The sequence below is a fragment of the Strongyloides ratti genome, assembly GCF_001040885.1.
Source record: "Strongyloides ratti genome assembly S_ratti_ED321, chromosome : 2".
Taxonomy (NCBI): Eukaryota; Metazoa; Nematoda; class Chromadorea; order Rhabditida; family Strongyloididae; genus Strongyloides; species Strongyloides ratti.
The window spans coordinates 6,945,473-6,965,595 of record NC_037308.1 but is presented as its reverse complement, the minus strand read 5'-3'; the positions used below and the strand labels follow the sequence as shown (position 1 = coordinate 6,965,595).

At 25.2% G+C, this 20,123-nt stretch overlaps 7 protein-coding genes across 7 annotated transcripts; 4 read left to right on the top strand and 3 right to left on the bottom strand.

Moving 5' to 3' along the window:
- Positions 1 to 72: 72 nt before the first annotated feature.
- On the bottom strand, positions 73 to 2,458 carry SRAE_2000221600 (WW domain-containing protein; the record flags this gene model as incomplete). Its single annotated transcript, XM_024653260.1, has 2 exons — positions 73 to 2,292; positions 2,405 to 2,458. 2 exons carry the CDS (start codon positions 2,456 to 2,458, stop codon positions 73 to 75), a joined length of 2,274 nt encoding a protein of 757 aa, XP_024506754.1.
- A 441-nt stretch (positions 2,459 to 2,899) lies between these two features.
- Positions 2,900 to 4,320, top strand: SRAE_2000221500 (Lipoamide acyltransferase component of branched-chain alpha-keto acid dehydrogenase complex, mitochondrial; the record flags this gene model as incomplete). Its single annotated transcript, XM_024653259.1, has 3 exons — positions 2,900 to 2,981; positions 3,030 to 4,036; positions 4,081 to 4,320. The coding sequence occupies 3 exons, from the start codon at positions 2,900 to 2,902 to the stop codon at positions 4,318 to 4,320; spliced, it is 1,329 nt and encodes a 442-aa protein (XP_024506753.1).
- Positions 4,321 to 4,642: 322 nt separating this feature from the next.
- Positions 4,643 to 5,789, bottom strand: SRAE_2000221400 (2-oxoisovalerate dehydrogenase subunit beta, mitochondrial; the record flags this gene model as incomplete). The annotated part of the gene is made up of 2 exons (XM_024653258.1): positions 4,643 to 5,625; positions 5,672 to 5,789. The coding sequence occupies 2 exons, from the start codon at positions 5,787 to 5,789 to the stop codon at positions 4,643 to 4,645; spliced, it is 1,101 nt and encodes a 366-aa protein (XP_024506752.1).
- A 617-nt stretch (positions 5,790 to 6,406) lies between these two features.
- On the top strand, positions 6,407 to 6,785 carry SRAE_2000221300 (MSP domain and PapD-like domain-containing protein; the record flags this gene model as incomplete). The annotated part of the gene is made up of 2 exons (XM_024653257.1): positions 6,407 to 6,439; positions 6,492 to 6,785. 2 exons carry the CDS (start codon positions 6,407 to 6,409, stop codon positions 6,783 to 6,785), a joined length of 327 nt encoding a protein of 108 aa, XP_024506751.1.
- Positions 6,786 to 11,363: 4,578 nt separating this feature from the next.
- Positions 11,364 to 13,337, top strand: SRAE_2000221200 (Phosphoenolpyruvate carboxykinase, cytosolic [GTP]; the record flags this gene model as incomplete). The annotated part of the gene is made up of 1 exon (XM_024653256.1): positions 11,364 to 13,337. The coding sequence occupies one exon, from the start codon at positions 11,364 to 11,366 to the stop codon at positions 13,335 to 13,337; it is 1,974 nt and encodes a 657-aa protein (XP_024506750.1).
- Positions 13,338 to 14,799: 1,462 nt separating this feature from the next.
- Positions 14,800 to 16,943, bottom strand: SRAE_2000221100 (Tyrosine--tRNA ligase, cytoplasmic; the record flags this gene model as incomplete). Its single annotated transcript, XM_024653255.1, has 2 exons — positions 14,800 to 16,830; positions 16,872 to 16,943. 2 exons carry the CDS (start codon positions 16,941 to 16,943, stop codon positions 14,800 to 14,802), a joined length of 2,103 nt encoding a protein of 700 aa, XP_024506749.1.
- A 297-nt stretch (positions 16,944 to 17,240) lies between these two features.
- SRAE_2000221000 (26S protease regulatory subunit 7) lies at positions 17,241 to 18,592 on the top strand (the record flags this gene model as incomplete). The annotated part of the gene is made up of 2 exons (XM_024653254.1): positions 17,241 to 17,313; positions 17,361 to 18,592. The coding sequence occupies 2 exons, from the start codon at positions 17,241 to 17,243 to the stop codon at positions 18,590 to 18,592; spliced, it is 1,305 nt and encodes a 434-aa protein (XP_024506748.1).
- Positions 18,593 to 20,123: the final 1,531 nt, after the last annotated feature.

Here is a 20,123-nt window from a genome sequence, read left to right as displayed (position 1 = left end):
AGTACAAAAAATAAAAGTTACAAACAATAAATAAAAATTTCACCCGGATAAGTTAACTTTAATGTAATTTTGTCATGACAATAGTTGTAACCTTTGATGTAGTTCATTAACATTCTTCCTAACCTGTTCTTTCATTTCTATAGGATAATTTTTAAGTTTAAATGTATTCATAATAGATTTGTAATATTTTTCATCTTCGTCAGAACGTATCCTAAAGTTTTTCAAGTCATCAGGACATGTACAACCATCATAATGTATATGCCCTACTTCTCTACCAAATTCTACCTGAGCACGATAAAAATTATAGTCAGATGAAAATTCTTGAAATGTTACTTTATGTCTAGATACTTCTGCTTCTAGGTGAGCTTTGTATAAATCTGTTATAAATTCATTATCCTTTTTCTTACATTCTAAAATTATATTTCTATTGATAATATTTATATTGTCATTTTCTAATAAAGATTTTTTAACTATTTCTTTTCGCAATAATTGGATATCATTAAGACTATTAGGAAGGTTTAATTTTAAAAATGTCAAAGCGTCATCTAATGCATCAGTCCTACCATCATACTGGGGAACTTCTATTTTACCTAGTGTTTTCCTGTTACATAACCTTACTTCAAATGTTTCAGAAAAATGTGCTAATTTTTTTTCTTCCATCATTACTATTTCTTTCATAATAGGGTCATCTTCAATTTTGATAATATCAGAATTAGTCTTTTCTTTTGATTTTTCACCTACTAATCCTTTCACTTTTTCTTTCTTTTTTTTATCAAATATTTGTGATTTTGGAACATTTTTATTGTCAGATGAATTTAATGAACCTTCAGTTAATACTTTTTCAGTTTTTTTTGATTGTTCAATGTCTTTTGAAACAGGTTCTGTAGATATTGTACCTTTATTATTTTCCTCCAATGCTGGAGAATCTATGTCACTAATATTTTCTGCTTGAAATAAAGCTTTCATTTTTTGCATTGATTTTGAGCGTTTGATTTGGAGATCTTTTGCATTTTCGTCTGAAATTTTTTCCTCATTATCTAATTTTGAGAGACTTTTAGATGTACGTAATGTTTTATAATAACGAGATTTATATTCATCAAAATCTCGTGTTGGAGATCTAATTTTTTTACTAATTGATCCATTACGGACACGTTCAACTATCTCTGAAATATTCATGTTAATTTTATTTGCATCATACTTCCCATTGACGTATTGGCCATCAACATTTATAGTTTTCCAATTACGACCTCGTGTTAAAGAATTCTCACGGTAATTTCGTTTTGATGTTAATGTTGATTTATAACGTTTAGGAGAATGATAACTACCTTCACTACTATAACTTCTTCTACGCCTCTCAAAACTCCGACTTCTAGGCCTTCTATAAAATTTATATCTTGAATAACAACGATCTAGCTCTTTTCTTATACTGTAATATCTATTGTTATCGTCCAAACTTCTATCTGAATCATAATTATCATTTAAAGTATACTCATTACTATAACTACTACCATTGTTAGTGTTACTATGACCGTTATTTTTCGGATATCTTATAGGACTTCTTAATAAACTTTTTTGCCTTTTATGTATGTAATCTTTCTTCTTATAATCTCTATGAACTGGACTATATCTAGGAGAATAGAAATAATCTTTACTTTTTGGCATTGGTCTAGGAGTTTTAGGAGTTTCAGGATAATTATTATCTCTTGAAAAACTATTTTTTTTATAATCATAACCGTTTTTAGAGTTATCCATACTAATTTTTGAAGTAACTCTCTTTGGTGTATTATTTGCACTCGATGACTCTGTTTCGGATATTGAAATGGCACCTCCATCTTCTAATCTAAATTTTTTAACTGGTATTCCTGATGTAATGCTTTCTTCAACACTTTTTCTTCTACCATTTAACTCAAAACCATTTTCATTTTTTCCCACATTATTAGTATTTCTTTTATTTAAATAATCTGATTGATGTGATAAAGATTGATGATTTAATGATGAAGTATCTTTACCAAATATCGGCCTTAATCCATTATCTAAACGTTTAATTTTAGGTGAGCCTTTTGAAATTCTATTTCCACTATTAGAAATACCATTTTGACAAGATTGATCCACAATCTTTGATGTTTCTTGATAAGGCATATATACCGAAGGTTTTTCCCACATTGATTTGTTAATATATTTGTTATAGTAATAGAATTTTCCAGTCTTCGATTTAACTTCAACCCATTCTATTTTTTGCTTTACACCTGTTGAAGATGTTGCCATAGTTTGTGGTCCTTTTGCAGAATCCCTCTGTAACAATTAAAACACATCAATATTAACATACAATTATTGGGTAAAATATATTTGGTAACATGTGGCGTAACGAAAGTGAAACAAAACTGAAGTATAGAAAAAAACTCACTTTACCAGATCTATAGTTTTCTTTTGAAGCTTTATCAATTCCATCATTGTTCATGATTCGGTCATTAGAAATAAAAAGTAGCAATAATAATAAAAATTATGTATTCTTGGAATGCGCAAAGCCAATCTCCAAAGCAAGGGTCAATGTTCCAAACCAATTGTCAACAAAGATCCATTCAAGACCGACTTGTAGTAAAAACTAACCAAATGTCAAAAGAAATCATAGTACTTGGAAAGTTATTTTCTTGCTAACATCTTTTTCTTTTATATGTATTTTGTTTTTCTATTTAAAAATAAATTAAAATTTATATTATTAAAAGTATAATACACTATCCCCTTAGGATTTTAATATATAACACTACATTTTTTAATCTTATTTAGTCGTGAATGTGTTTATAGAAATAAAATATAAATTAATTTCAATTTAATTTTAATTTTTTTTTATTTTGTCCAAGATATATTGTATTACTTTTTATTACTTTTAGTACTGTAAAGAATGATATCAGCATTAAGAAACATCATATCTATAACTGCAAAAAAAAATTTTATTCATAACACATCTAAATTTCATTTATCAGGTATAAAAATATACATTTTTTATACTTTTTTGTAATTTATATTTTTAGCAAACTTGGCTGGTTTGGTGCAATTTAAATTATCAGATATTGGTGAAGGTATTGCTGAAGTTCAAGTTAAGGAATGGTTTATTAAAGAAGGTGATACTGTATCACAATTTGATAATATTTGTGATGTTCAAAGTGATAAAGCATCTGTGACAATAACGAGTAGATATGACGGTGTAGTTAGAAAACTTTATTACAACATTGATGATATGGCAAAAGTTGGACAGCCATTAATTGATATCGAGACAAATGATAATAGTGACGTTGCAAGTAGTAATGATGAAAAAGAAATAAAAATTGATACTAAAGAAACAAAACCACTACCATCTTTTGCCTCAAGTAATGCTGAAAATATAAAAAGTGGAAAAGTTTTAGCTACTCCTGCTGTTCGTAGAATAGCTTGGGAGAATAATATTGATTTGACAACTGTTAATGGTTCTGGAAGAAATGGTAGAATTATGAAGGAAGATGTTTTAAGATTCCTTGGAGAAATACCTCCATTAGAAGAACCAAAAGAGGAAATTTCTAAGAAATCTATTATTACAGGAGAAGATAAAGTTGTTCCAATAAGGGGTTATACTAGAGCTATGGTTAAGACAATGTCTCAGGCTTTAAATGTCCCACATTTTGGTTATAATGATGAATTTTATGTCGACAAACTTGTTGAAATGAGAAAAGATTTGAAAGAAATTAGTAAAGAAAAAGGAATCAAATTGAGTTACATGCCAATGTTTATTAAAGCTTGCTCATTAGCTTTACTTAAATATCCATCTTTGAATGCTACTGTTGATGAAAATCTTGAAAATGTAATTTATAAATCTAGTCATAACATCTGTCTTGCGATGGATACACCCGGTGGACTTGTTGTGCCAAATATAAAAAATTGTGAACAAAAAACAATATTTGAGATTGCTGAAGATCTTATGAAACTTCATGAAAGTGGCAAAAAACAACAAATACGTAAAGAAGACCTGTCAGGTGGAACTTTTACTCTTTCTAATATTGGTGCTGTAAGTTTTTTTTTGTTTTATTAGAATAATTAAATATTTATTAGATTGGTGGTACATATGCTAGTCCGGTAATTTTTGTTCCACAAGTTGCTATCGGTGCCATAGGTAAAATAGAAAAATTACCACGTTTTGACAAAAGTGGAAATGTATATCCAGCATCAATTGTTAAAATTTCATGGGCTGCAGATCACAGAGTTGTTGATGGCGCAACAATGGCTCGTTTTTCTAATTTAATGAAAAGTTATCTTGAAAATCCAAGTCTTATGCTTTCAGAGATGAAGTAAGCTAGTTGTTTTATGGAAATTGAGTAATTATTAAAATTTTTAAGTTAATTAAATAATTCATTTTTAATACGGAAATTAAATTTTATGCATTATTTTCTCATAAATATATATATATATATATATTTACTATACTTCTCCAAAATTTAAATTTAGTTGAAATATAAAATTTATTGTGTTTTATGCCAGTAATTTAACTTATAAATTTTTATAAAAGTATAAAAAAGAATATATTTATATCCTGAAAAACAAAATTAGCAAAGTTATTTAATACATGGCAAATGGAATAATTAAAATTGTTACTTGATAAGCCATTTTAATTTCGTTAATAGTTTATCATTTTCTTAATAGCATCATAACATCTCCACTTAGATGGAAGATAAAATGCCTCATAGACATGAGGGAATGGTGTATCCCATCCACAAACACGAGTAATAGGAGCTTCCAAATTAAGAAAACATTCTTTTTGAATTGTTGCTGCTATTTCACTTCCAAATCCAGATGTTATCGGTGCTTCATGTGAGATAAGAAGACGCCCAGTCTTAGATACAGAATTAGCAACTGTCTCAACATCCCAAGGGAGAATAGATTGAAGATCTATTACTTCACATGACACATTAAGGTCTTTCTCTACCATATCAGCAACTTCTCTTATCACATGTAATTGTGTACCCCATGCAACCATTGTGACATCTTTCCCTTCTTTTACAATTTCTGCCTTTCCTAATGGTAAAATATAATCTTCTACTGGTACCTCATCAACAGCACTTCTGTAAAGAATTTTTGGCTCAAAGAAAATACAAGGATTTGGATCTTCAACACATGCGCGCAATAATCCTTTAGCTTGAATAGGACCTCGTGGTATAATAACTTTTAATCCTGGTGTATGTGAAAAATAGGCTTCAGGTGATTGCGAATGATATAATGCACCATGGCCTACAGCTCCCCATGTAGCACGAAAAGTTAAACTACCACAATTAAATAAATTTCCTGATCTATAACGATATTTTGCAGCTTCATTAACAATTTGATCAAATGCTGGAAATATATAATCACCAAATTGTATTTCAGCTATAGCAGTAGCACCAGCTACAGCAGCACCAATACCAAATCCAGCAATTCCCTGTTCACATAATGGTGTATTAAATACACGATCACTACCATATTTGTCACGTAATCCAACTGTACAACGGAAAACTCCACCAAAACCGACATCTTCTCCAAAAATAATTGCTGAATCATCTTTAGCCAAAGTTATATCCATAGCATTATTAATAGATTGAAAAAGATTCATCTTTGTTGTTTTACCTTAAGTTATAAACTTATAGTTATATTTATATATTAAAAATTGTACCTAAAGAAGGGTCTACTGTTGAAGATACATATGTAAAATGTGAAGCATTTCTTATTCCTTTAATTGTTTTCAAAAAACCTGATAAATTTTTTGTTAACATTGTATTTACCAAAGCCATACTATCCAATAAAATTAAATAATTTGAAAAAGAGTATAGAATGTATGTAAAAATAAAAAAATAAGACACTTTCTAATTATATTTTCGGAATGAGTAAAATTCTTTGCAACTAAGTGGTCTTCATTGGAAGATCTGTTGTACATTTTGAACAACGTTTCTACTTTTTTAAATAAATGTTAAAAATTTTTACATTCTTTTGTTTATGTTTTTAAAAGTTAAATATTTTTGTTAAAAAAAAAAAGTACTTCAGTATTTTTTTTTAATGAAAAAAAGAAATTTATAAGTACATTGAAAATTGTTTTTAAATTTGATATTACAATTTTAAGAAACAAAAATTAAAAGTAATTTATGATAATAAAATATTTGGACTTTTTAATAATTTAAATGTCTACATGAATAATTATGAACTAAAGTATAATTAAATTTAGTTGTTATATGTCATTATTTTATAATTTAAACAAAATATTTGGTAAATCATATGTTAAGATAAAAAAGAAAAAAAATAAGTGAATACATTATATTTGAATAGAAGAAAATTTAAATTTTCTTTTTTTTTTTGCTAAAAATGTATTTATATAAATGTGATCATAATTAATTGAAATTATCTTTAATTTACAATGATTATTACAATAAGTCCTTCCATATTATCAGTAAGAATTTTTTCATTTTAAATTTTTTATAGTTAAAAATTTTTTATTTCAGATTGCGGCGTCTGGTGGTAGGGCAACTCATAAAATTAGAAATAATGGTGTATCACGTTTAGCTTTTAAAATAAAAACATCAAACAATCAACATTATAAAGTACGACCAGTTTATGGATTTATAGAACCAAATGCTGAATTACCAATGGAAATTGTTCGATCTGAAGCTACTCCTAAGGAAGATAGGCTTGTACTACAATTTGCTGAAATACCACCAGAAGAGACGAATCCACAGGCTCCCTTTCAGGCTGCAGCTATACAGGGAGAAGTTATAATGGTTTTATCTGCTGTTTAAAAAAGTTGCTTTTTAATTTTATCAGTTAAATTATTAAATAAAATGAATGTTTACAATACCGTAGTATATAATAGATAAAAATAATTTTTTCAAAAAGTTTATTTTCCCTGTTGTAGGACAAAAATTTTTATAACATAATATAATAACTTTAACGCATTTTTTCTACATTTAAACAATATATATATTATAAAAAGTTATCTACGATTTTTTTAATTTACCTTACAATGTATTAACACATTAATCTTTAAAAATATATCTTTATATTATAATTAACTTTTATTTTTCTATTAATCAAAGTTAGATAAATGTTTATAAAGTTGAAATTAAGTAAACTCCGATACTATGAACTTTTTTTTTCACAAAAATATTATTATATTTTTTTAAAATTTTGATTAGAAAAAAATGTAATAACTATGTTTTAATAACATTTTAAAATGTCTTATCTTTCAAAATAATGTAATTGAAAAAAAATTTTACTAATAAAAAAATATTATTAAAATATTAACAACAATTATTGTTTACATTTTTATGATAGTTAATTTTTGATCCCTTTACTATTTTCTGAATTATAAAATTGTCTATAGTTCTAATAAAAAATTTAACTTAAAATACACAATAAGTTTTTGTGACAGATATATATATATTTTTACAAAGTTTTTCAAAAATATTAAAGTTAGATAAACTTTTAATGCTTTTCTTAATAAGATAGTCAATTCACTAATCATTACTTTAATTTTTTTTTGTATTAAGAAAAGTTTATTGGTTTAAAAATCATTCACTTATAATAAAATGATTTTATTTTAAAAATGAAACTGCTTCTTTTTTTTTAAATGTAATATTTATAAACATTATATAAATTACATATTTATTTGTTTCTTACAAATTAATTAAAATAATGTAATGACAAAAAATCAAAGTATATAAAAATTTCAAGTTTATCTACAATATTTTGCAAATGTTATATCTATTACCAATAAATAATAAATCAAAATTATTTTAATATAAACATTTTTTTACTTTTCTTTAAATTTTTCAATTAGATTGATAATATTTTATAAATGATAAGATTAGTTATCAGATATACAATAATAATAAACTAAAAATATAAAGGTCGAGGGAAGTTATGAAAAATATTTGTGTAATACCATGTATACATTAATATTATAATCATTGCTTAATTTAATGTATATTTTCAATAAACTCTTTTACATTTGAACGTGACATTCGAAAAATAGTTTTTTTTTTTCCTAAAGTTAATTGTTGATGATATATAGCAAAACAACTTTTTATACACCATATTCTTTGGTTTAAATACCTTTACAACATACTTATTAAAATTGTTTAAAGTAAAGGAAAATAACATCTTCTCTTAAAATGATCTTCTTGATAAAAAATATTTTTTTAAAAAAAAAGTAACTGTTCTTTCATTCTTTCTTTTCTATTTTAATTTTATAAAAATATACAATGTGTATATTTAATAGTTAAAACATGTTTTCATATTTTAAAAGGACAATCTTTTTTTTTTATATAAAAAAAAAATTTTTTTATTCTAAAAAATTTATTTAAAAATAATTATAATCTGCCATTATATATACATTTAAAAAAATATTTCAATTTTAAAGTAAACAAATATTAAATCAAACAATTCATTGAAAATCATTGTATTATATTTGAATGTTATTCATGTAGAAAGTACAAAAAAGTTATTTTATATATTTTGATACTTTGATATAAATAAAAAAAGTTATTTACAACTTAATTATATTATTATTTAAATAAGATTAAATATATTATATAGAATAATATTTAGAAAGGTCATCATTAATTATAAATGTATTCATTTTTATTTGTCAATTTTTATTATAACATCAAAAATATAATATTAATCTCTACGACATTAACATTGATATATTTTTAAATGTTCACATAAATTTAATATTACAAAAAAAAAGTGTCTAAATAAACATATTAATATAGATCTTGAGAAGAGATTTTTTAAATGAAAATAAAACATAACAATGATCGATTCTTTAAAAATTTTATACATATAATAATATATTTGAAATAAAAATCTTTATATCAAATTCAATTAATATAGTTTATAGTTTGATTCATTTTATATTAATATAAAATTGTTCTTATTTACTCACAAAAGAAAATACAAATTTTAATCTTTAAATTATATATTTTCAGTTAAATTTAACTTTCATTATTGTCTCCACCTATGTTGGCATAAAACTTATATATATCATTTTAAATAGAACAAAATAAATATATTATAAATACTTTGAACGATTACTTTTCTTTAGTGATAAGTAATACTTCTGCCTAGTAAGATTGTTATTTTTTTTTTTCTAATTATAACTACAAATTAAAAAATTTATTTTTTTGCACGTATTAAAATATTCTTATAAAAAAAGACATTTAAATTTTAATAGAATATATTTATTTTTAATAATCTTTTAATAAGTACTTTTAAGTAATGCTTTTTTCTTTAGATTTTAATAAAAAAAAGCAAAAACTTTGTTTAATATTATAATAAGTTGTACATCCTCATAGTTTCTTTTTTTTAATACATTATTATTCTTAAAAAAAAAGTAAATACATAATTATTGTTTAATTAATAATATAATAATTGTAGTTTTTTTTATATTAACTTTGTATCATCTTATTATCTGTAGATACTTAAACATTTTTTATAATGTTATAAAATCAAAAATTTTAGTTGTAAACAATATTGTTCTTTTTGTTAAATCTTACATTGTAAATATCAATCTTCACTATTTTTTTCTTCTATATATTTATAGCATCAAAATTAAAAAAAAAAAAGTTTAATGATAGCAAAAATGTTTGATTGTAAACAGTTTTGTGATATATTTTACTACTTGTTTTTTTTCTTAAAAAGTGTATTTCTATTTTATAATATAAAAAAAAGTGAAAATTTAAAATATACTTTGCTTGGTGATTTATTATCTTATGTAAGTCTATTTTAAATATTGTGTTTTCAATTAGAAAAAAAAAAGTATTTTTCCAGTCATATCACTAAATAAAAATAGATATAATATTGATACAATAGTTATAAAGATAAAAATTAATTTGAAGGTATCTTTCAATTAATATATATATTCTCACGTGTCATATTATTATATTCTAGAATATTAAAACGGAGAATTTCCTTATGCACATTTGAAAATTAGATAATTAAAATTGATAGTTTATTTAAAATGATAGGTAGTACAAAAAGATTATTTCCATGAAATGATTATATTAGGTATTATTATCGTGTTATCTATCGTTTTATGCCTTCATTGAACATTTTAATTTTACATTGAATATGTTTATAATTTGATAAACAATGAATGATAACTACCATTGTAAGAATTGTATTATGTAGCGTATATCTTTACACAATATATATATATCTTTACTTATGATAGGCTGGAATTTCTGAACGAAAGTATATATAAAGTATCTTCACATTGAATTATTCCTTCAAATATACTATTTTTAGTTTCATTCTTTTCTTATTTTTTTAACAAAAGGCAATTTTTCGTAATTTACAAATTTTTGCTTTTGTTCTTCTTATACATTCAAAATGTTTTATCAAAGAACTTTAACAGATTAAAGATTATATTTCTTAAAATATATTAAAGATAATCTTATAAATAATAAAATAATATTTGTTACCATTTATAAATAAAATAGTAAAACAACGCCCTTTTAACATTGGTTTTATTTATATTATACTATTTTTATACTATCTTCATATAATGGCATGAATCATTTTACTTTTTAGTCAACAGCTAATACTTTACTACAAAACTTTTATTTGATTTTGTACAACTGATTGTTTTTATGATTAATTTAATTTATGTCTACATAAACTTTATCTATTTTCTCCATTGATTTTGACTAACTGTAGATCTTATTATATTTGTTTTAACTGTTTCTTCTAAAAAGTTTGTTATTCATTAAATAAATATTTTTAATGAAATTGATTAATATTTTAAAAATTAATAAATAATTATTATTTTCTTGTATTAATGATTTTGTAAATATCATAACTTATTTCGTATGATTAGAAATATTATTTAATTGATTAGATATTTTATTTATTTCTGTTAAAATAAACTTCCAATTAATAGATAGTTCTTTTGATAATTTACATACTATAGTAGTTTTTTTTTCTATGAAAAATGGAATCTTAATAGTTTGTTTAAATATAAGCTATCATAAAAAAAAAAATAAATGCCTTAACTTGTCTTTTTTTCTAGGTCATTTATTTGTATATAAATATATAGTTTTGATTTAATGGTCATCTCCAATTTCACTATTAACAGGAAGGGACTATTATTGTAGTTTTCAATTTTATAGGAATTCGACTATGTAGATGTTGTAATCCTATTTCTTTTTTTGGTAAAAAAAAATCATTATATTTGTTCGCTAATTTTTTGAACTTTTATTTAAATTCATCAAATTTTAATGTCATATCATTGCGATATTTAAAAACTTTTAATAATTTACTCTTTTTTTTAGTAAAAGTAATAGTTATACTGTATAACTACTAAAATACTAACAATGCCTGAAGTTCCAAGTGATCCAAATTTGTTGACACCATTTAAGAATGTTCAAGGTGGTTCTGCATCACTTCGCCAAATATCTGATGATGCTTTTTATGTTATCAATGAAGTTGTCATCAAACGTATTGGTCATATTCCAATAATTAAGGGAGATTTCCATCTTCTTCCACCAAAAGTTCAACGTTTTGTTGCTGAAAAAGTTGAGTTATGCCGTCCACGTGGTATTTATATTTGTGATGGTACACAACATGAAGCTGATGAATTTATTAGTAAATTAATTGAAAATGGTATGCTTACACCATTATCTGCTTATGAAAATAATTACATTTGTCGTACTGATCCAAAAGATGTTGCTAGAGTTGAGTCAAAAACTTGGATGGTAACTCCAGATAAATATCAAACTGTATGTCATACACCTGAAGGTGTTGAACCAATTATGGGACATTGGATGTCTCCACTTGATTTTGGTGCTGAATTAGATTCTCGTTTCCCAGGTTGTATGGCTGGTAGAATTATGTATGTTATACCATTTTCTATGGGACCACTTGGTTCACCATTATCTAAAATTGGTGTACAATTAACTGATTCTAATTATGTTGTATTATCTATGAGAATTATGACTAGAGTTACACCAGAAGTATTTGATATTCTTGGAGATGATGATTTTGTACGTTGTATTCATTCTGTTGGTTTACCTCGTCCAGTTAAACAAAAAGTTATTAATCATTGGCCATGTAATCCTGAAAAAGTTCTTATTGCTCATTGTCCAAAAGAAAGAGAAATTTGGTCATTTGGTTCAGGTTATGGTGGTAACTCACTTCTTGGTAAAAAATGTTTTGCCCTCCGTATTGCTTCAAATATTGCTCGTGATGAAGGTTGGCTTGCTGAACATATGCTTATTATGGGAGTTACAAGACCTAATGGTAAAGAACACTTTATTGCTGCCGCTTTTCCATCAGCATGTGGTAAGACAAATCTTGCTATGCTTGAACCAACACTTCCTGGTTGGAAGATTCGTTGTGTTGGTGATGATATTGCATGGATGAAATTTGGAGAAGATGGACGTTTATATGGTATTAATCCAGAAGCTGGATTTTTCGGTGTTGCTCCAGGAACTAGTAGTAAGACAAATCCAATGGCTGTAGCCACATTCCAAAAGAATTCTATATTTACAAATGTTGCTGAGACAGATGATGGTGAATACTTTTGGGAAGGACTTGAAGATGAAATTAAAAATAAAAATATTGGTATGACAAATTGGCTTGGTGAAAAATGGAAAATAGGAGATCCAGGAGTAGCTGCTCATCCAAATTCTCGTTTCTGTGCACCAGCTTCTCAATGTCCAATAATTCATCCTGAATGGGAATCAGCTAAAGGTGTACCAATTGATGCTATTATTTTTGGAGGACGTCGTCCTGAAGGTGTACCACTTGTTTTCGAAACATTTTCATGGAACCATGGTATTTTTACTGGAGCTTGTCTTAAATCAGAAGCTACAGCAGCAGCTGAATACAAAGGAAAGAAGATTATGCATGATCCAATGGCACAAAGACCATTTATGGGATACAACTTTGGTCAATATCTTCAACATTGGATGGATCTTAATAAAGGAAACCATAAAGTTCCAAAAGTTTATCATGTCAATTGGTTTAGAAAATCTACTGAAGGAAAATTCCTTTGGCCAGGGTATGGTGAAAACATTAGAGTTATTGATTGGATCGTTAAAAGACTTGATGGTGTTGAAGATATAGGTGAAGAAACAGCTATTGGAATTCTTCCGAAAAAAGGTAGCATTAACTTGGAAGGTCTTGATGACATTGATTGGGAGCAATTAATGTCTTTACCAAAAGAATACTGGACTGAGGATGCTAAAGAGGTTAGAAACTTCCTTGAAACACAAGTTGGCTCTGATCTTCCAAGAGAAATAAGAGAAGAAATGGAGAAACAAGAAGAAAGAATACTTAAATTGTAGTCTTATAAACTCTTATATTGTATGGGCTAAATTTAAGCCAATAAAATTTTTTTTGGTTTTTAAAAACTTTTTTAAAAAAAGGTAATAAAAAAATGATACAATTGATTGTAGATTATTGCATGTATTTACCGTAAATAAAAAAAAATAAACAAATGTTTTAGAAAACACTACTATTCTTAACTTCCAAATATTCAATAAAAACCAGTATTCAAGATAGCAAAAAAAGTCGTAAATTTAAAATAGAATCTAAGCAGTAATATAGTTAAAATATTTTTTTTACTTTTAATGCTAATTATATGTTACATCGAATATCGTGACTATAGTTATGATTTCTTAAAATTTTAGAAATATTTTCAACGTGAACTATAACTTAAAAGTGGAAACTATTTTAGCGCATCAAGTCTCATATTTTTTTTAGTAATCATCTGATAAAGTTACAACTATATTCTTTAAAAACATTAATGATAACATTTCTTATCATATCTTGAGTTGAAAAAGTTATATAAAGTTGAGAATAAAGTCAATAAAATTCTTACAACAAATTAATGCAATATAAGTTATTTTATTGTAAAACTCATCAGCTTTTTTTAACAAGCAATTTTTGTCAAAAAAATATTTCCCACTTTCACCTCTAACTTTCATTGTCTATAACGTTTTTAATTTTAACTGTTTTGTATCCATGATTAAATTCAAACTTTAATATTTTTCAAGGGCTATTTAATAAGTGTACTATTGTTTTCAAATTCAAAAAAAAAAATTGTTTTTATGATATCTGTTAGTGATAATATAAGAAAAAATTATAAAGACAAAGTTGAAATAATAACATATTTATCATTTAAAGTGTTTTCATTTACGTGAACAGAAAACTCATATTTTCTGTCGTCATGCCTTGCTTCATTTAAATAAAACTATTAAAAAAAATAAGTAAAATGATGGTTATTCTGTAATTCATCTAATATGTACTTTAACAAATTTTTTTTTCTAATTTATCCAATCTAAAATTTAATTATTATAGTTGAAATATTATTGAGTAAAAGAAATTTGAATTTTAAACTTAAAGTGTTTGTTAAATATTGAAATTGTTTTCCAAAAGTTGTTATTTGCTCAGATTGAAATTTATAAAATATATTTTTACTTTATTAATAAATTATATTTATATATTAATGATGGTGATAAACAAAAAGAGTATAAATTTTCACAATGTAAATATTATATTGAAAAAAAACAGTACTTTTTATTTTTTTTAAAAAAATGTTTTGAATATTAAAAATATGAGATTAAAAGATTAATAAAATATTAATAATAATTGTAAGCAATTACCTCAATAAAATATACAAAAAATTAATTTATCAATGAAAAATAAATATGAAACTGTTTTAAAAGCAATATCTATTTCTAATTTTATCAAATTTTATTTCAATTACCAACAGTGAATAACAATAAAAACAGATACATAAAATAATTACTTTTTCTTTCCGCCTGTCACTGGAGGAAATGCTTCCTTAATCATTTTAGTTTGTTTTTGACTGACAGCTTTTCTAATAGGATCGAATATATCATTAATTATTTTGGTAATTGTAGCTTTCAAGTCGGCAGGATGTAATAATTCTTTGGCAAAAGTGTCAACCAAATCATCATAACTTGTTAATGTAATGTTTCCTCCATTTTCATCAGATCTTTCTATATTAAATTTGTGTTCATCATCAGAACCATCTCCAAAAAAAATATGTTTACAAAGTTGTAATGCAACATTACATTTATTAATATTACCAGGTTCACAAAAACTTTTTCCTATTTTAGTTTTAATTTGTTTAGCTGTATCTAATGGATCCAGTGCAAATTCAATAGCTGAAGAACTCATTTTTGTACCATTCATTCCAGGTAGTGGTTCCATCAATATATGAGAACATGTTTTATATCCCAAAGATGACAATAACTTGGTTGATGTCTCTGCCAATAATCTATCCTCTGATGACACAATTGAAATATCAAATTTATTATAATGAATATCCAAAGCATAATATAATGGTATAAGATGAGTAGCTAGTGTATTTCCAGGAACAATAGATGAATCATCTCTTGTAATTTTAGATGCCATTTTATACATATCCAATGTATATTCGTGTTTAAATTGTTTTTCATTACTTTTTAAAATTTTTACTTTCTCTAATCCACCAATAACTGATATAAATTGTGTAAACATTTCAATATAATAGTTTGTTCGTCCTTCTAATGCTTTCCATTGACATTTCTCATTATCTAGAAAAGCATCCAAGTCAGATATTAAAATAGAACAATCAAAACCCATAGAGATTAATTTTTTAAGTCTATATAAACCTAATATATGTCCCAAATGAACACGACCTTTAGGAGAGACACGGAAACACACACGTTTCTCTGTAGAAATTGGTGATTCAAAAATAACAGTGTCATTAAATAATTTCGCCACAGAAAATAAATTTTCTTTAGAAATAACACTATCCTTTGTTTCTTCAAAAACAATTTTATTTACTGTAGTATCAATAGATTCTGGATAAGCTTTTTTCATAAGTTCTTCAAAATCTTCACCACCATCCATCTTAGCATAGGTTTGAATATTTCCCAAAAGTTCGTTAATAAATACTTTAAAATAAGTTTTTAATGTTGTTTCTGAAATAGAATCATTATTGAAAGCATTTTCTAGTGTTTCATAACTATCAATAATAATTTCATCGAGAACAAGATCTGTTGGTAGTATAATAGGTAAAACAACATGTTTGTATAAAGCTAGAATACCATTTTCATCACTATTTTTAGGACATATTGCTGAATCAATTTTTTTTGTAACATCACTAGGACTGTCAAAAAGATCAATTTTTGAATCAGCAACACTAGCACTCATTTTTGATCCGTGTAATCCAGGTACCATTGGATTCATCAGATGCCATCTTTTTCCAAGTTTCAATTTAGGTAATTGTTCCTCAGCAAGAATAAAAATTTTTCTTTGATCAACACCACCAAATTGACCATCAACTTTAAGGTATGGTTCATCTAAAGCTTGAAGTAATGGATATAATAAACCACTTAATAAAGGACTATCAACTTGTTTTACAACTTCAGCACCAGCTCTTAAAGCATCTCTTTGCGAAACTTGCCCACATAATTTTAAAACATCAGTTGTATAAGCTTCCGTCAATTGATAAGATGATCCACGTACAAAAGTAAGATTTTCAACAGGAACATCCAAAGCTTTCATCAAAGATCTTATAATAATTTCATAATATTTTGTTCTATATTCCAAAACTTCAAAAGTAGATTTTAAATTATCAAGAAACGCATGAAGATCGGCAAAAAGAATTGTCACTTTAACGCCAGCTTGAAGAAAATCAGCCACTTTTCGAATAGGTACCATATAACCAACATGAGGTCTTCCAGTCGTTGCTGTACCCCAATACAAATGCATATTCTTTCCATTTGCTATTTGAGTTTTAATTTTATCGCTACCAAGAATTTCCTATAAAATTTATTATTTTATTTATTTTAAAATTTTCTTACTTGTAAATTTCTCGTAATCAAATTAAATCTTCTATTTCCATCATCGGTTAATTCTATTGGAACAGCAGCCATACTCTTCAAATTCCTAAAAAAATATTTAGAGTTAAAAAATATAAAAAAAAATTTATTTGTTAAAGATTTATTGTAAGAACACAAGTGATGACGAGGCAAATAAAATAATAAAAATTGTAAACTTATTACTTAGATATCTTGTCACGACTTTCTGATGGCGATGGTAGGGTGTTTTCGATGACGGAAATTTTAAATAACAATAACCTTTTTTTGCATAAATAATAATTACATCTTAAACTCTTTCTTTTACTATTGTTTTTCTATCTTTCAGCAACTTCTTTATTACAATTTACAAATATGGTCGATCATCTTGGAACAGATATGCGCAGGCAAAAGGACAATGAACCTACTGAAGAGAAAGATTTTAAAGGTATTACTAGTTGTTTTTTTTTTCTATCTATTAAATATCATTTTTAGCATTGGATGAAACTGATATCCAGGTGTTAACACGTTATGGATGTGGTCCTTACACAGCAGAATTGAAAAAATTGGAAAAAGATATTGAAGAAAGTGTTAAAAATGTAAATGAACTTTGCGGAATTAAAGAATCTGACACAGGGTTAGCTCCACCAGCATTATGGGACTTTGCAGCTGATAAACAAGCTATGCAACAGGAGCAACCTCTTCAAGTTGCCAGATGTACTAAAATTATCACACAAGAAGGTCAAGATTCACGATATGTAATTAATGTTAAACAATTTGCAAAGTTTGTTGTTGATTTGGCTGATCAAGTTCCTCCAACTGATATTGAAGAAGGTATGAGAGTTGGTGTTGATAGAAATAAATATCAGATTCATTTACCACTTCCTGCTAAAATTGATCCTAGTGTTACAATGATGCAAGTTGAAGAAAAACCTGACATTACATATGCTGATATTGGTGGATGTAAACCACAAATTGAAAAATTAAGAGAAGTTGTTGAGACACCATTATTACATCCAGAAAGATATGTTAACCTTGGTATAGAACCTCCAAAAGGTGTTTTGTTATATGGACCACCAGGTACAGGTAAAACATTATGTGCTAGAGCTGTTGCTAACCGTACTGATGCTTGTTTTATTAGAGTTATTGGTTCTGAACTTGTACAAAAATATGTTGGTGAAGGGGCACGTATGGTTCGAGAACTTTTTGAGATGGCTCGTACTAAAAAAGCTTGTATAATCTTTTTCGATGAAATAGATGCTGTTGGAGGGGCACGTTTTGATGATGGACAAGGTGGTGACAATGAAGTGCAGAGAACTATGCTTGAACTTATTAATCAATTAGATGGTTTTGATCCTCGTGGTAACATTAAAGTACTTATGGCAACAAATAGGCCAGATACTCTTGATCCTGCTCTTGTTAGACCTGGACGTCTTGATCGTAAAGTTGAATTTGGTTTACCTGATCTTGAAGGTCGCACTGAAATATTTAAAATTCATGCAACAAAGATGAGCGTTGCAAGAGACATAAGATATGATCTTCTTGCTAGATTATGTCCTAATGCTACAGGAGCTGAGTTAAGATCTGTTTGTACCGAGGCAGGTATGTTTGCTATCAGATCAAGAAGAAAAATGGCTACAGAGAAAGATTTCCTTGATGCAATTCAAAAAGTTATTAAAGGATATGCTAAATTTAGTTCGTCTCCTAGATATTTAACACACAATTAATATTGTATATGATCGGATTATAATATATTGTAATTAAATTATATGTCAGACAAGGTAATTGCTTTCATATAACATTTGAATCACCTTACGACAAAGAAATAAATTTATTTATTTTTAACTAAATATATTTTTTGATTTGTTATAATATATTCCCATTATTATAATATTAATTTAGTGAGATATATTTAAATGGAAAATTGTATTTGAAATCATTCTTAAATCTATGAATATTTTGTAATATTACTTGAAATGAATTATACATAATTAATATTTTTAATGTCTATATATTATCATTAAAAATTTTGCGCATTTTTCATTTATACATTATTTTATTTATTTAACATCAATTAAATTATATTATTTGATATTTTTTGGATTAAAATTCTATTAAATCATAAGCGTTTTAAGTATTTATTTTTTTTTAGAATGTAAAAAAAAAATATTAAGAGCTTTTTCTAGATTATTTTTAATTAGAATTTCAAATTCTTTTAAGAATGTTTTTCACATTTTTAATGACGCAAAAAAATAATGACAATAAAATTTTACAGCTGATAAAATATTACAATTAAGTATAATACTTTTATCTTTTAATGATTTTCACTAATTTTTTGTCATTGATTTAAATTTTAATTAAATGTAATGTAATATATTTTAAAATTAATCTGATACTCATCATTTTTCATTCCATTTTAAAATAATTATATATTAATATAAATAATTATTTTTAAAATAGATAACTAAAAGTGTAGTAATTTTTATTAAAAAAAGTTTCTTACAAATATTTTAAATTTTTTTTACATAATATTTAATTCAACATATAAAAATCTCCCACAATCGTCTTGTAAAGATTATTTTAGAGTGATTTTGGAAATATGCATCTTATTTGTCTCAGAGAATATTTGTACTTATCTTTTTTAGATACTTATTATTAATATAATATATTATAATTTAAAAGTATATTTTACATGATATATAAAATGTCATTAAATATTATTTTATATTAAATACTACTAATTTTTGCTTATATATTATCCTTTATTAAATGTATATGGCATAGATGTTTAAATTGTCTACTACAACTATTAAATATAATAATACAAATAAAAATAAATTATATTTATTAAAAATTTCTTTTTGTTATTTGTCATAAAAAATTTCTATAATATATATGTTTTAAAAATTTTAGTGTTTTTAATTAAAAAAAAATAAAGTATCTTTTTAATGATATTATATGTATTAATTTTACCATCATTCATCATAGTGGTTATATAGTACTTAGAAAAATTAAAGATACATATAAAATATTTTTAAAATATATGTTTTAAAATAAAAGTATCTTAATATAATATATTTTTATGAAGACAGAGGTTTTATTCTCCTGTTTTATGATTGCTGTATAGTATTTGTCTATCTTAATCACTAAGCGATAATCTTTAACGCATAACTAAATAAAAATGTATTATGTGTCGCTTGTCATTTTTCTATTTTTCATCTAATCTTCTCATTCAAACTTATACATTTTTTTTTAAAT